The 13,953-nt window shown below is 34.7% G+C and overlaps 1 protein-coding gene across 1 annotated transcript in view; it reads right to left on the bottom strand.

Annotated features, from left to right (window-relative positions):
• The window catches only part of LOC125341460 (bifunctional heparan sulfate N-deacetylase/N-sulfotransferase 4), a 230,635-nt gene that overhangs the window by 32,669 nt on the left and 184,013 nt on the right, over positions 1-13,953 (bottom strand). Inside the window, exon 6 of the mRNA XM_048333514.1 lies at positions 2,631-2,813. Coding sequence (XP_048189471.1) covers positions 2,631-2,813 — 183 coding nt within the window. The remainder of the gene's footprint in view (positions 1-2,630; positions 2,814-13,953) is intronic.

Raw genomic sequence — 13,953 nt, 5'->3', positions numbered from 1 at the left:
CAACTAAATTTCTAAATTTTGAGATATTTTCTGGTTCATTTTATTATTAATTTAATTATTCTGAATTTAATTATTAATTTCATTTTAATGTTTTTTTTTTTACATTTTTATTGTCAGACTGATATACAGAGCGGTTACAGTTTCATATATTAGGCATTGGATACATTTCTTGTACTGTTTGTTACCTCCTCCCTCATTCCCCCTCATTTTAATGTTTTAAATGTTTGTTTGTTGTATTTATACTAAGAACTTCCTAGGAATTTCCCATGATGCTTTTCAAAATTAAATTGTGAAGCCAAGCACTTGTGGCTCACAGTAGTAATCCTAGATAACCAGGAAGCTGAGATAAGAGGATTGTGGCTGAAAGCCAACACAAACAGGAAACTCCATTAGACTGTCTCTGATCTTCAATTAACCACCAATCTGGAACTGGAGTTGTGGTTCAAATGGTAAAGCACCAGCCATGAGCCAAAAAAACCCCAAAAGTCAGTGTCTAGGTTCTGATTTCAAGGCCCAGAACCAGCCCAAAAATAAAGCCATTAACACTTGTAAAGTTTTTATTTATGTATTCACACACTTATTTCTTCAAAATTATAGTTTTGTAAAGAAAAATTCCATTCCTAATTCTTGTTTGTATCAACAATCAACTGGCACAAATTTTTATAATTTGATAGTATGTATTTAGCCAATACTTAGAATCAGAATGTTGACTAAATTATATTAGAGCTGGGGGGCATGAGGGACAAGGCAACAAACAGTACAAGAAATGTATCCAATGCCCAACGTATGATACTGTAACGTCTCTGTACGTCAGTTTGATAATAAAAATTTGAGAAAAAAAATAAATTAAGTAAAAAAAAAATTATATTAGAGCTGGCTTGGTTTGTATATATTCATTGTTTACTTGTATATATTCATTGCTTACTGACTATTATCAGTAAGATCCAAATATCAACAAAAAATATGTTTGTTGTATATTTTCAAGTGTTCATATGTTACCCAGAAATACCATTTAACATTTTTTGGGGGCCAGTCCTGGGCCTTGGACTCAGGGCCTGAGCACTGTCCCTGGCTTCTTTTTGCTCAAGGCTAGCACTCTGCCACTTGAGCCACAGCGCCACTTCTGGCCTTTTTCTGTATATGTGGTGCTGGGGAATTGAACCCAGGGCTTCATGTAAACAAGGTAAGCACTTTTTGCCACTAGGCCATATTCCCAGCCCAACCATTTAACATTTTAAAAATCTCTTGTTTTATAGAAGGAAAAGAATGAGTAAAGTTTAAGTTTGTTAACAAAATCTTAAAATGTCAGCTTGTTGAAAACATTTACTGATTTAGCTGTCTTTTTTTATTATTATCTTATTATATATTATGGGTGTGTCTTGTATAACAATGTGTGAAAAAAAGGAAGATTCAGGAATCAATGTTCCATCAACTGTATAAATGTGTGTGAGTCACTAACTACTATAATCATGGGACACCATAGTTTTTCTTCATAAAATTCAACGTGTGTGATATGTCTTTTCATAGTCATAACAATTACACATCTATTTATTTGTATATATAACTGATACACTAAATAGAAAGATGCTCAAGCACTTGTTAGAAAAGTAAAATAATTAGAATATGAAGTTCACTATAAACACAAAATGAATAAGAATGAGAATAAAATAGGACTTATTGTAGTAGTCAGTTCTAAAACCTATGTCAGGGAAAATTCCTTGGAGCAGAAATGTAGCATTTGTCTCTGCATATGCTAGAACCTGGTGCTCAATAAACAAATACTGGGAAAAGTCTTGAAGGTGGAGTCTGAGCAACATGGAACAAGATATATGAGGTAAAAAGTTTTGAAGAGAGGAACAGAGCATGACAAACAGCCTGATTCATAGTAATTTCTCATTAATGATGTGGCTACTTCTCTACTTAGTGGGGGATATCTGATCTGCTCTCTGAAGCTTATTGATCAGGAGGGTCGATGCAACCTGATGCATAAAGAAGCAAGAAAGTGGAGGCAGCATTTCCTGACTAATGGCTCGCAAGAGGATAGCTCACGTTCTCTGGATCCCAGCTGAATGGCTCCACATGAAGCTGCATTCCTAGTAAGAACAGGCCTAAAACCAACAATTCTTTCTCTTATGAGTAGGTCTAGTGTTAGTGAAAAATAACTTATACTTAAAAGAAAAGACATACTAGAGACAGTAAATATACAACGTAAAATCATTCATCAAATTGTACTCATGTGCATGAAAGCCTGCTTATTGGGTGTTACAAGGAAGTAGCTCTATTTCCATCCCTCTTGTCACCCAATGCTAAGTACTTTACTTCTAGCTCTTGAAACACATGCAAGGCAAACTTATTAGCTTGGAGAATGCACTCTCAATAAAACAACATTCTCATTGCAAAATCTTCAAAGCAATCAAGGAAACAAAAAGGTTGAAAAATAATATAAAAATATATAATAAATAATATATAAATAATAAATAATAAATAAATAATAATAAATAATAATACAAATATATAAGCACTTAAATTCATAGGGGAAAAATACAAAAATATTATCGAAGAGAATAGGACTATTTGCTAAAGGAACTATTTCTTTCCTCCTCCCCCAGGAGCGAATATGGACTGGTTACCTGCCACAGTGGATCTTTCTGCTCAGGGAAGAGCTCGAAGTACTTGTGGGCCAGTTGCACTGGAGGCAGAGTTTGCAATTTCAGGTTCGTCCAGCTGTGCACGAAGTTAGCCAAGTTCACAAAGGTGTATAACCCTAGGCGGTCATTTCCATAGTTAGATAAATGGGTCATGAAAACGCTGATCTGAAAGATAAATAAAAATGACCTCCTAATATCATATGATTAGACTCAAAAGTGATAGTATAAGCTCCAAGAAGTACCTCACTCAACTTAAGAATGGGGGGGGGGGAGATAAAATTAATTACCTTTTTTGGTGGAGCACTGTACATTTCACTTCTGCACCCAAATAACACTTAAATTTACTTTTAAAATTAGAAATGAAGAGATGGGCATTCTCTCACTTCTCAAAGTAAGACATATCATGCCCAATGTAAGTTTTATTTACTTTTCCTTAGTCTGAAACCAGTATCATCAAATCCCCAAATTTAGTAAGTTTTAGACTAGCAAGGAGCCAGTTGGATTTGTTATAAAGCGAAACATTTTTTTTTTGTTTCTTTGTGGCCTAATGGTGACTTTGTTTTGTTTTGCAATTAAGTAAAAGGAATTGGGAAATATTTGAGATGATATATGTGTTTAACCAGATGAAAGGATTACATGAGATATACATGTACCTAAATATCTTCTTTATGTTTGATGGATGCACTGAAAATAAATTTAATTAAAAAAAACTTCTCAACTTTTGCACATATATTTACTATATTTAGCCAACATTTTGTCTATATTTTCTAATTCCTTTAATACTTTTCAGACCTCATATTAATTCTAAAAACTATGACATTTCAATGTTGTCTTTTTGACAACAAAGACTAAGGAAAAATAAAATCCAGATTATTCTTGGAAAAACAACCAACAGTGTTATCAAAGACAAAAATCCAACATACAGGCTATGAGGCATGGAAGCAGGAATTAAAAATACTAAACAAAGGAGAAATTGTATAAAAATTCATCTAAATTACAGGGCCTGCTTATGTCACCTCATAGAAAGAGACCAACATTTTCTCAAAAAGTATTTTGATTTGTTCCTAATCCTCAGATTGTTTTTCAAATGTGTTTTAGAAACACCTTTTGGCCTATCTGTACACACATATAAACACTTAACTGAAGTATTATAGTAAACTGTTTTCTTAACTGCATTATAAAAGTAAGAGTTGTGTTACAACTAATAATATTAAGGAAAATATCTGAAATTGAAGAGGGAAAGTCAAAGTGGCTCTTGGCTAGTATTTTCTATCAGTACTCACTTTCTCATTTAAGGGATTTAGAGGACTTAATATGGTTACTTGAGTTATTTGGAAAGAAAAAAATAATTATATAGTATATATATATATGTATTATTCCTGTTATCAATTTTACTTCTTACAAAAGTAACCAGTGCAAAGGTTATGCTGCTGACCTTCTCTGCTCACAATAGAATGCCATTGTGCAACTGTAAATGCCCCCAAACAGAGGTCTTTTATCTAAAAAACAAACAATAAAAACATTATTTTGCACCAGAATGCGAATAAACAATATTCTGTCAAGAAATTACTAAAGAGAGCAGTTTCATTGTTTGAATACCCTTTTTAATTTGGGGAAAATTGTCTTTCTGTTTTGTGTATAATAAAATTATCAGTTATACCTCAATTGTTAAAATTGGGAAGGGGATGATGACCACTTGGCTTATTGTCCTTAGTGCCCCAAGTTACAAAAATGATACTTAAAAATTATATACCAGTAATTTTCTATACTAGACACGATGTTAAGCACTTCACAAATGTAATTACAGCTCTGTGATGCTTTTACAAGGCAGGTAACTGCTTGCCTCCTTTACAGATGAAGGAGCAAAGTCACAGAGAATGTAAGTGACTTAGGTCTTAAACCGACATTTAATTAGCTCCATACAGGAATTCAAACCTGGGAAATCAGACTCAAATCCAATTCTCAGTATTTGTGTTGCCTTCCCTCAACTGGGGCCATATATTGAATGGCATGTCCATTATTATTTTCCACTTTCTTTATAAAAATGATAACATATTTCTATAGGAGTTAGTGACAAAGCTATAGAAGTAGTATCTTGTCAACTTATAGTACTTCTTTGAAACAGAATTGCAAAGGGATTTGTTTTGGGATCTTAAATGAAAACTTTTAAGACAATGAGGGTTTGAAATGACTACACACTACCAAACAAATGAAAACAGCTTTAAAAGTAATCACAATTGTCACATCTCTGTACTACCCCTAGTGTTATAATCAAACATATGTATTCTTAAGAAAAAAAAAGGGTGATGGCTATTTAAAAGAAAAGTTTTTATGTAGCATGTCTAAGTAGAAACTTGAATGAAATTCTTCAATGTTAGTTGGCACTCTGAACTTACTTGCAATTCATATAGGATCATTTAAACAGGCTCAGGGTTTCCAAGTCCTTGCTTTGTATGTTGGCCAGTCCTTCACTCTTCACTCTTAAGCTCTTTTATCTCAAATTGGAAGTGTCCTTTTTACAGGACTTAATTATAGACTTTTGAGAACATACTACAGTATCAGTAGTTAACAGCCATCTAATTGTAATTTTTGTCCTGAGAACTTCTTTTATAATCACCACAAACTAATATGCATTTGATCCCAATAAGTATGCATTTATCTCATGTCACTACTGTAATTAAGAAATAAGACAGTGTAAGTAGTATGCTTCAGGATAATTATAGTTTCCCAGGACTAAAATTATTCTGAAAAAATCTGACTGCAGCCTGAGTGCCTGGAAAAAATACAAGAATGTCTTAGAAATCTACCAACTGCCCTCTAGCCTTGTTATTTTAAGGTAGAATCTTAAGTCAATTCTAAATACCTAAAGTCTAATACAATTAAAAGTAAATGACCACTTTTAGTTCCCTCTAAAGATTATTTTTATATGGCAGGCAAATAGACATGATTACTTCATTAGGTTATTAACCTCATGATTAAAAGATTTTTAAACAGACCAATAGAAGTATCATCCCCAAGATTTCCTTAGGAGAATTTAGTCTCTATTATTGATGATCTTCTTGTATCACCTTCCCGTGGTTGTACCTATACTTTCTCTGTATCTTATCTGAGTATATTGGAAGCCGGGTATACTGGTATTAGAACTAGGAAATTGGAAGAGAATACCAAAATCGAGAGACACAGGGTAAAAAACAGACCAACAACTACAAAAGCAATACTTGCAAAACTGTTTGGTGTAAATGAACTGAACAACTCATGGGGGCAGGGGGAGGGAAAGGGGGAAGGAGGAGGGAGGAATGAGGGACGAGGTAACAAAAGTATAAGAAATGTATCCAATGCCTAATGTATGAAACTGTAACCTCTCTGTAATTCAGTTTGATTATATATATATATATATATATATATATATATATATATATATGAAGCAGAGAGTGTTAGACCAATAAAGGGAGAGGAGGGGAGGAGAAGGCAGTCCAGAATTATGTGTATTGTGTATCATACAAAATTAACAGGAGTGAGGTAAGGGATGGTGGGGAGGGATGGGTGAGAATGAGGAAGGTGGTGGTATTGATCAACATCTATTATATTTATAAACTGCTTTGTTAAATGGCAACTAGTTGTACAACAACTTGATGATGATGATGATGATGATGATGATGATGATGATGATGAAGGAAAAGAAGAAAAAGAAGTATAAAGCTTAAAGCAGAGCAATGAAGAACCTGGCCTTCGGGAGAAAGCAGAGACTGCTGGCATGTGGCTCTCAGCCAGGATAAGCAGCTGCATTGAGTTTCTCTTTGCTGAGAAGAAAAATAAGCAAGTGCGCACTGGCCACAGAGTTGCAGTCAGCATTGTGTCCAACAGCCTGTGCTCATGCTTTACTGGTTAGAAACAAATTAGTGCTGGTGTATGGTCAATTGACTGCACTTTACGGAAAAAAAAAAATAACAATTTTGCAAGCACAGCTTAACCATGCATATCTGGATGGCTAAAAGCACCTTTTGTGCAGACAGAGCATTTTAGTTTAGTATTTCTGGACAAATGGCTTATGTAAATTTTTTTTTTTACAAAAAGCAAAACAACTTCAGAGAATGTAGGGAGAAAAAGGCAAATGAAGAATGTGGTATGAGGCCTACTGAAAGGAAATCAAAGAATTCAGTATTGGATAGTAGCAAGTAATTAATTTTTCCCCGAGTTAGAATATATAGCTTCTATTTCTTATATGACAGTCTTCTGATTATCCTATCTCTCTTTTTACTTAGTTTGATTCTTATTTTATTTATTATGGATTACGAATATTTTTGCTTAGCATTGCCAACATTATCATTGGGCCATAAAGGTGCAAATTGTTTATATATGCAAGTCACTGTAGCTGAAATATAGCAGCTTAGAGTTAGGCACTGATTCAGATAAATAGTTACCTTTCATATGGCAAAGACAAGCAAGGACATCGTGTTCAATGGATCACTTTAGAATGAGCTATCAAGTGCAGAAATCAGTATTGCAGCTTCAAGGGTTTTCCAGAGTGGCCTGGGTGTCTGGCCTCTGTCGTCTAGACCACTTGGATTGCCCTGTCCTTGGCTTTGGCACTTCACTGTATGTGATGGTCCTCAAGACTGAGGCCCTTGACTCCACTGTAATCCAACTTAAACCCAGTTAAAGTTCTGCCTGTTGTCTGTTTTAGTAATATTCATAGGTGCTCCCCTGATGTAGCAATTAGAAGCAAAGTTTGTTATTAATCTGATTGCTAGAATTAATCTGTAACACCTCGAATTCAGAAAGTGATTCTCCATATCACAGATCAATTTAACGGTTAGGTCTACAATTCAAGGGTCACAGAGCTTTTCAATGAGGTTTCCCACCCGTAATGCTGGCACTGAGGAGGCTGTGGCAGGAAGGATCATGAGTGGGAGGCTAGCTTGGACAAAAAGAACATTGGAAAGATTTTCTTTATGATTATGTATAAATCTGGACATTAAGGAACTGGGTAAAAATAAATACTATGCGCAATCCTTAATTGGAGATAAAGTTACTGTCAAGGTGCCAAATGGAATATTAGTGAGTTAAGTTGATATTACACAATTATTATTATTTTTTCTTTTCATCACTGGAGTCTACTATGTATCTCATGTTTGGTCTTAAATTCAGACAACCTGCCTCAGCCTCCTCAGTGCTGGAATCCCAGCCCCCATACCCAGCTCTAATTAATTATTCCTGATAGCACGTTGCTTTGCCTCTGTTACAAATGACTAAGATGCAAATCTGTAGAAAAAGGGAGAAAAAAGCAAAAGATAGCAACCTGCTTTTATCTTTTATGAAGCATCAATACCCTAGGCTGAGTTTAAGTATTTTTACTGACAATACCAAAACAGTGTCCTCACATTTTACTATCAACATGACAGTAGCAATGAGATTTGAACTGATAAGGATATAAATCCTAATAGAATATTTTATAGTATCGTAATCTGCAATGTTATGTCAGTTTATAGAGAATATGCTTTCAGTTAAAATACACTCCTAAAATATTTAGTTGTGTCTTGCACTGACTTCAAAAATCAATTTACAAAGTGCATGCTCCATGGGTAAAAGCACCATACCACATCACATACAGAGAGCCATAGAGGTGTATAGAGCAGCGATGTGGCCGATTCTAAGACAGTTTCCTCTGCGTTCCTACCACAGCACATGAATTCTCAATAGACGTACCAAACACTAGCAGTCCATTTCCATTTCTAGCCTGAGTGGCTCTGACAGCCTGCTATGCCCCTCTTCACAACGAGCCCATTGTGTTTAAAAATATGTCCATTAGCTTGTTAAATTATTGATTAGGCTTTTAGTTCTCATAAGAACAAGAAGGTAGATGGACTATGAGGGAAGTGCTCTGAGGGTTCAACTTATGGCCTTTGCCATTGGATTTGTGTTTTTCACATACAAGGGAATTTAGTTCTTTCTTTTAAGTTCTTTCATTTATTCTGCAGATAGGCCTAAACCACACAAGAGATACAAAGAGTTAGGATTCTACTTAACATTGCCAATTTTTTTATGCAGAAATACTTATTATTATTATTATTATTTTTGGCCAGTCCTGGGCCTTGGACTCAGGGCCTGAGCACTGTCCCTGGCTTCTTCCCGCTCAAGGCTAGCACTCTGCCACTTGAGCCACAGCGCCGCTTCTGGCCGTTTTCTGTATATGTGGTGCTGGGGAATCGAACCCAGGGCCTCGTGTATCCGAGGCAGGCACTCTTGCCACTAGGCCATATCCCAGCCCCAGAAATACTTATTTTAAACATGTTAAGACCCAACTGTTGGCCAATAAGTGTAGTCAACCAACCTGTGCCTTTAGTTTGAGTCAACTAATATTTTGATAGATTCCTGTTTTGAATCAATGGAAAAGTAAGCAAAATTTGTTCAATAATAATTACAGTATTCTTTTGCTCTATCTAAACATCACAATTAACGATTGAAACTTTTTCTCAAAAAAATTGAAACATGTGTTGGAATGGTTTGTTTAATGATCGAGTTTTTCTTTCAACATTGTGGAGGATAAAAATGTTAATTTAATTAATAAAACTTTACTAGGGCTTGAAATCAGGGCTCCTCACTGTTGCTCAGCTTTATTTATCCCTCATGGCTAGTTCTGTATGTTTTGAATTAGGCTTCTAGTTTTATCTATCTGAGCTGATTTTGCACCGTGATTTCCAGAACTTAAGCTGCTTGGTAGCTAGGATTAAAGGTATGAGCCACCAGCACCCAGCTACAAAGTAGACCCATGCTCACTTTCCTTACATTTTTTGAATTGCTTCATGAGATACCTTCTTATTCTTATTTTAGAAAATCTGAGGATTCTACAATCTGTCTGGGGTTACAGTTGTGATCCCAGCCAATCCAGCACTTAAAAATACTGTAAATTTGTTAAGAAGTTTGATTGTAGGGCTGGGAATGTGGCCTAATAGTAGTTTGCTTACCTAATGTGCATGAAGCCCTGGGTTCAATTTCTCAGCACCACATATACAGAAAAAGCCAGAAGTGATGCTGTTGTTCAAGAGGTAGACTGGCTACCCTTGAGCAAAAAGAAGCCAGGAACAGCGCTTAGGCCCTGATTCCAAGCCCCAGGACTGGCCAAAAAAAAGAAAGAAAAAAAAGACGTTTGATCGCATGTTAATTATTTTAATCACAAAAAAATACCAGAAACAATTTATAGTAATTCCCAAATCAGTTGTTCTTTCATACACCATGATTTTACATGAAACTTTTGAGTGAAAAGTTTGTCAAATATCCATTTTTTTTCCTTTCTCTCCTATGATTTTAATTATCTCATAGATTCCTAACAGTATTAACTTGCAAGTAACAATATGTTGGTGGTGAGATTTTTCTTAACACAGTCAATGTGAGTACGTATTTAAACTTTAAAAACTAGTGGAAATGAGAGTTGTCAACTGAGTATGTAAGTAGATAGTATAAGTATAAGTAGATCAGTTAATTATTGACATGAGGTATTCCAATAAATTTTGAAGAAATAAAATAACTTCCACTTAACATCTATTATAGTCCTTAAAAGAGAAATGAATTCCAGCTACTCTTACTATACTTAAAAGAGAGATTGTTATCTTAGCTGCTTAGGAGGATGAGATCTGAGGATCAAGGCTCAAACCCAGCCCAGACAGAAAAGTTTGTGATATGCTTTTTCTACAATTACCAAGAAAAGCCAGAAGTAGAGCTGTGGCTCAAATGATTGAATGCTGCTCTTGAGCAAAAAAAGCTCAGACACAGCATCCAGGACCTGATTTCAAGCCCCAAGGGGGAGGTGGAGAGAGACAAAGACAGAAATAAAGACAGAGGCAGACAAACCAACAGAGACATACACAGAGACAGACTGAAACAGAAATAAACACAGAGATCAATGTTTTCCCTGAGTGAAATACTAATACATCTGTTATAGAACTACAAATTAACTCCAAACTTCTACTCCCAAATCACCACATTTTAATGACTTACACAAACTTCTAAGATGGATTCCTCTGAGAGTCTTTGTTAGAAAAGTAAAGAAGAGAAACAGAAAGAAAATGATGAAGGAGAAAAAGAGAAGAAGAAAGGATGGAAAGAAGGAAGGAAGGAGAGAGAAAAGAAGGAAAAATGAAAGAAGGAAGGGAAAACTAGGAGCGAGGAAGGAGGAGAGAGTAGCAAAGGTATCTCTACTATCAAATCCTCTCTGTAGGCCACATGGGCAGGATAAATCTAGTCTACTAAATGTGGTTTAGTGCATGCCTTTAAATCTTCACTCAGGGCAAATTCTAGCTATTGATCTTCTTACTCAGGATACTTCCTTTACCAGAGGAGCATTTGAGCTTCATGTGGCTTTCAGTGTGGTTTCATATAAGATCTGCAAAACCACAAGCATTAATAATTAATACGATCCCTGTTTATACTTGAACATTCTATACCCTTGACTATTAAAAGAAATCTTTACTTTGCTATGAGGAAAACTAAGCCTTTTGTTTAATTTAGGAGTCTATCTAATGAAGAAAGTATTACATTATAATAAAATATATTATAAGTATGTTATAACAAAATATAATGTAAATATATTGTATTATAATCTAAAAATTATAATATAAATTTAAAAATCAAGAGACTGATTAAAATATCCAACACATGCATATTTATTGCATAAATCAATTTTTTAAACAACAATTATGGGCTACTATAATAAGCAACGTGATTTAAATTTGCAAAACCAGGGAAGATACAAACATAAGATGTGAAACAGAGTGCCTGGGCTTAACAACTGGCTCATAATTCAAGTATCAATTAATTCCTCTGAATATCACTGTGAAGTGAAAACTGTAACAGTTTACAGGTTTTGTGTGATGCATTGATATGCTGTGATATGTCAAAACATAAGTGAAATATACAAAGGATAATTTCTATATCCAGAGCTTTAACTATTTGCAGTAAATTACAGCAGGGAAAAATGAAAAATTTCAGAAATAAATAATAGATAAGCTTTAAATACTTTCATTAAAGTGTACTGTTTCCATTCTGCTTTATTAGCAGTTAATTTCTAGTCTTAGTTAATTCAATTAATCTCTAATCACTTAGTTTTTGCTGATAATCTATGATGGTCCAAATTTAGAAATTGATTTATGTCATCCATATGTATGTATGGGAGGCAACGCTGTGTTACTATCTGAAGTTTTAAGTATTGCAGTCAATGTAGGTAATATGATTTAACTTTTTAGAACTATATACCATATGCAATAACTTTTATAAGCAATGTCAGTGTTACTTGTTTTTTTGAAATCATCTGACATGTAATATAGTTTCCAGCTAAGCCAGAAAATATAAGATCATATACATCACAGTTAATGTGACTAAGATTGATTCTGAACACATGAAACTTTCTTGTCTTGTTCACACATACATGCATACATTCAAATTTTGTCAGTGAAAATACATATTTATGGTTGTAATTAAAAATCAATATAGGAGAAGATTGTTAAGTGGAATCCTTTGTTTTTAGTTCATTTATTTATTTATTGTTGCTGATATTAGGTATTAATCTCAAGGTATGAGCACTGTCCTTCAGCTTTTCTGCTCTAGGCTAGTGATCCACCACTTGAGCCAGCTGCTTCACTTCTAGTTAGTTTTTGGTTAAGTGTAGACAGGAGTCTTCTGGTTAGTCTTCCTGGGCTGATGCAAGTCTGTCTGAATCAAACTATGAACCTTGGATCTCAGCCTCCTAAGTAGGTAGAATTACAGGTGTGAGCCACCAGTACCTGGCCCTTTCATTTTTTAAGAGTTCATTTTAAGAATTTCATTTTGTAAGATATATTCTATTGTTATTATAAAGGTGATATACAGAAGGGTTACAGTTACATAAGTCAGGTAAGGAGTACATTTTTTTCTGGATAATGCCACCCCTTCCCTTGGTGTTTCCCAGTTTTTCCCTCCAGTCCTCACCTACAAGTTGTATAGTTCATTTTCAACAAAGTGTCTAGTGAGTATCACTGCTGCTGTTCACTCTTTGTCCCTCCATTTCTGATCCTTCTCTTACCTTCCACCAAACAGATGAACTTATAAGTAAAAAAGCAACAAAGGAAACAAAAAAAAAACCCTTTTGCTTCCATTTCTTGGAGTTCATTTGGATAAATATTATATTCCATGTGCACATAACCAGTGAACCTTTGTGATCCTCTCCTATGAATAACCTCCTTTAGTCTCACTATGTGAGTGTCTAGAGACCTGGATAATTTATTCTGTCCCAGTGTGCTTTTTTCTTTCTTTTCTTAACATCCAGTGTGTTTAGTTGTTCAACCCTAGACATATAGCCAGCCAATATTTGATAAAGGAGTGAAGAACAGGTTGGAAGAAATATAGCCTCTTTACTAAATGGTGCTGGCAAAAATCAGCTATCCACATGTAGAAAATTGAAGCTAGATCCATGTATATCACCTTGCACTAGAACCAATTCTAAATGGACAAAAGACTTAAATGTAATGCCAGATACCATGAAACTACTATCATAAGGAAGTAGAAAATCATTAGGGCACCTAAGCATGATTTGAAACTTCCCAAATAAAGATCCAGAATCACAACAAATCAGAAAACAAAAAAGACTAGATAAATGGGATTGCATCAAAATGAAGAGTTTCATTTTAAAGAGCTCAAAGAGTGTATTGGAGATGAAAACACTACTGAAGGGTAGTGTGATGGCTTGCCTTCTTTGGTCCATCTCATGGGGTCCAGATGAGCCAACCACATGCCCTGCTCCTCAATCCTTTCCATGTGCTCTGCTTTTAAGCTATTCACCAGCAGACATATTATGTGCTTGTTTTGTTATCTATTATTTCCTCATTTCTATTCCCATGCTAAATAGAGGACATCTCCTGTTATTGTCCGCTGCTGTATCTTCAATGCTTTGTAAAATGCAGGACACATCATAGGTGTCCAATGAATATTTATTGGATGAATAAATGTCACCTCAATAACATATACTTCTATTCTAGTAGAAAATGTGGAATGACTTAATTGCTTTGTAATTGTTCTCCGGATTCTAAAGGCATGAGAGAAACAAAAGAAAACATTCTATCCTGCCATCCTGAAAACAGTTGGCAGTTAATAGAATAAGATGAATTGCTAAATTATATATATATATATTTTTTAATTTGTGTGTTTCATTTCTATGATCAAACTAAATTCAACAGAAGTTCCAGTCTGCATCTGATCATTTACCAGAGTCCCAGTTTTTAGTCATAATATTTGGTTAGTGAATTATTAAACAGATCAGAACTGTTTTGATTCAAAA

Source organism: Perognathus longimembris, chromosome 24 (assembly GCF_023159225.1).
Source record: "Perognathus longimembris pacificus isolate PPM17 chromosome 24, ASM2315922v1, whole genome shotgun sequence".
NCBI lineage: Eukaryota > Metazoa > Chordata > Mammalia > Rodentia > Heteromyidae > Perognathus > Perognathus longimembris.
Note: the sequence above shows the minus strand (reverse complement) of the source record. Positions and strands in the feature narration are given on the sequence as shown.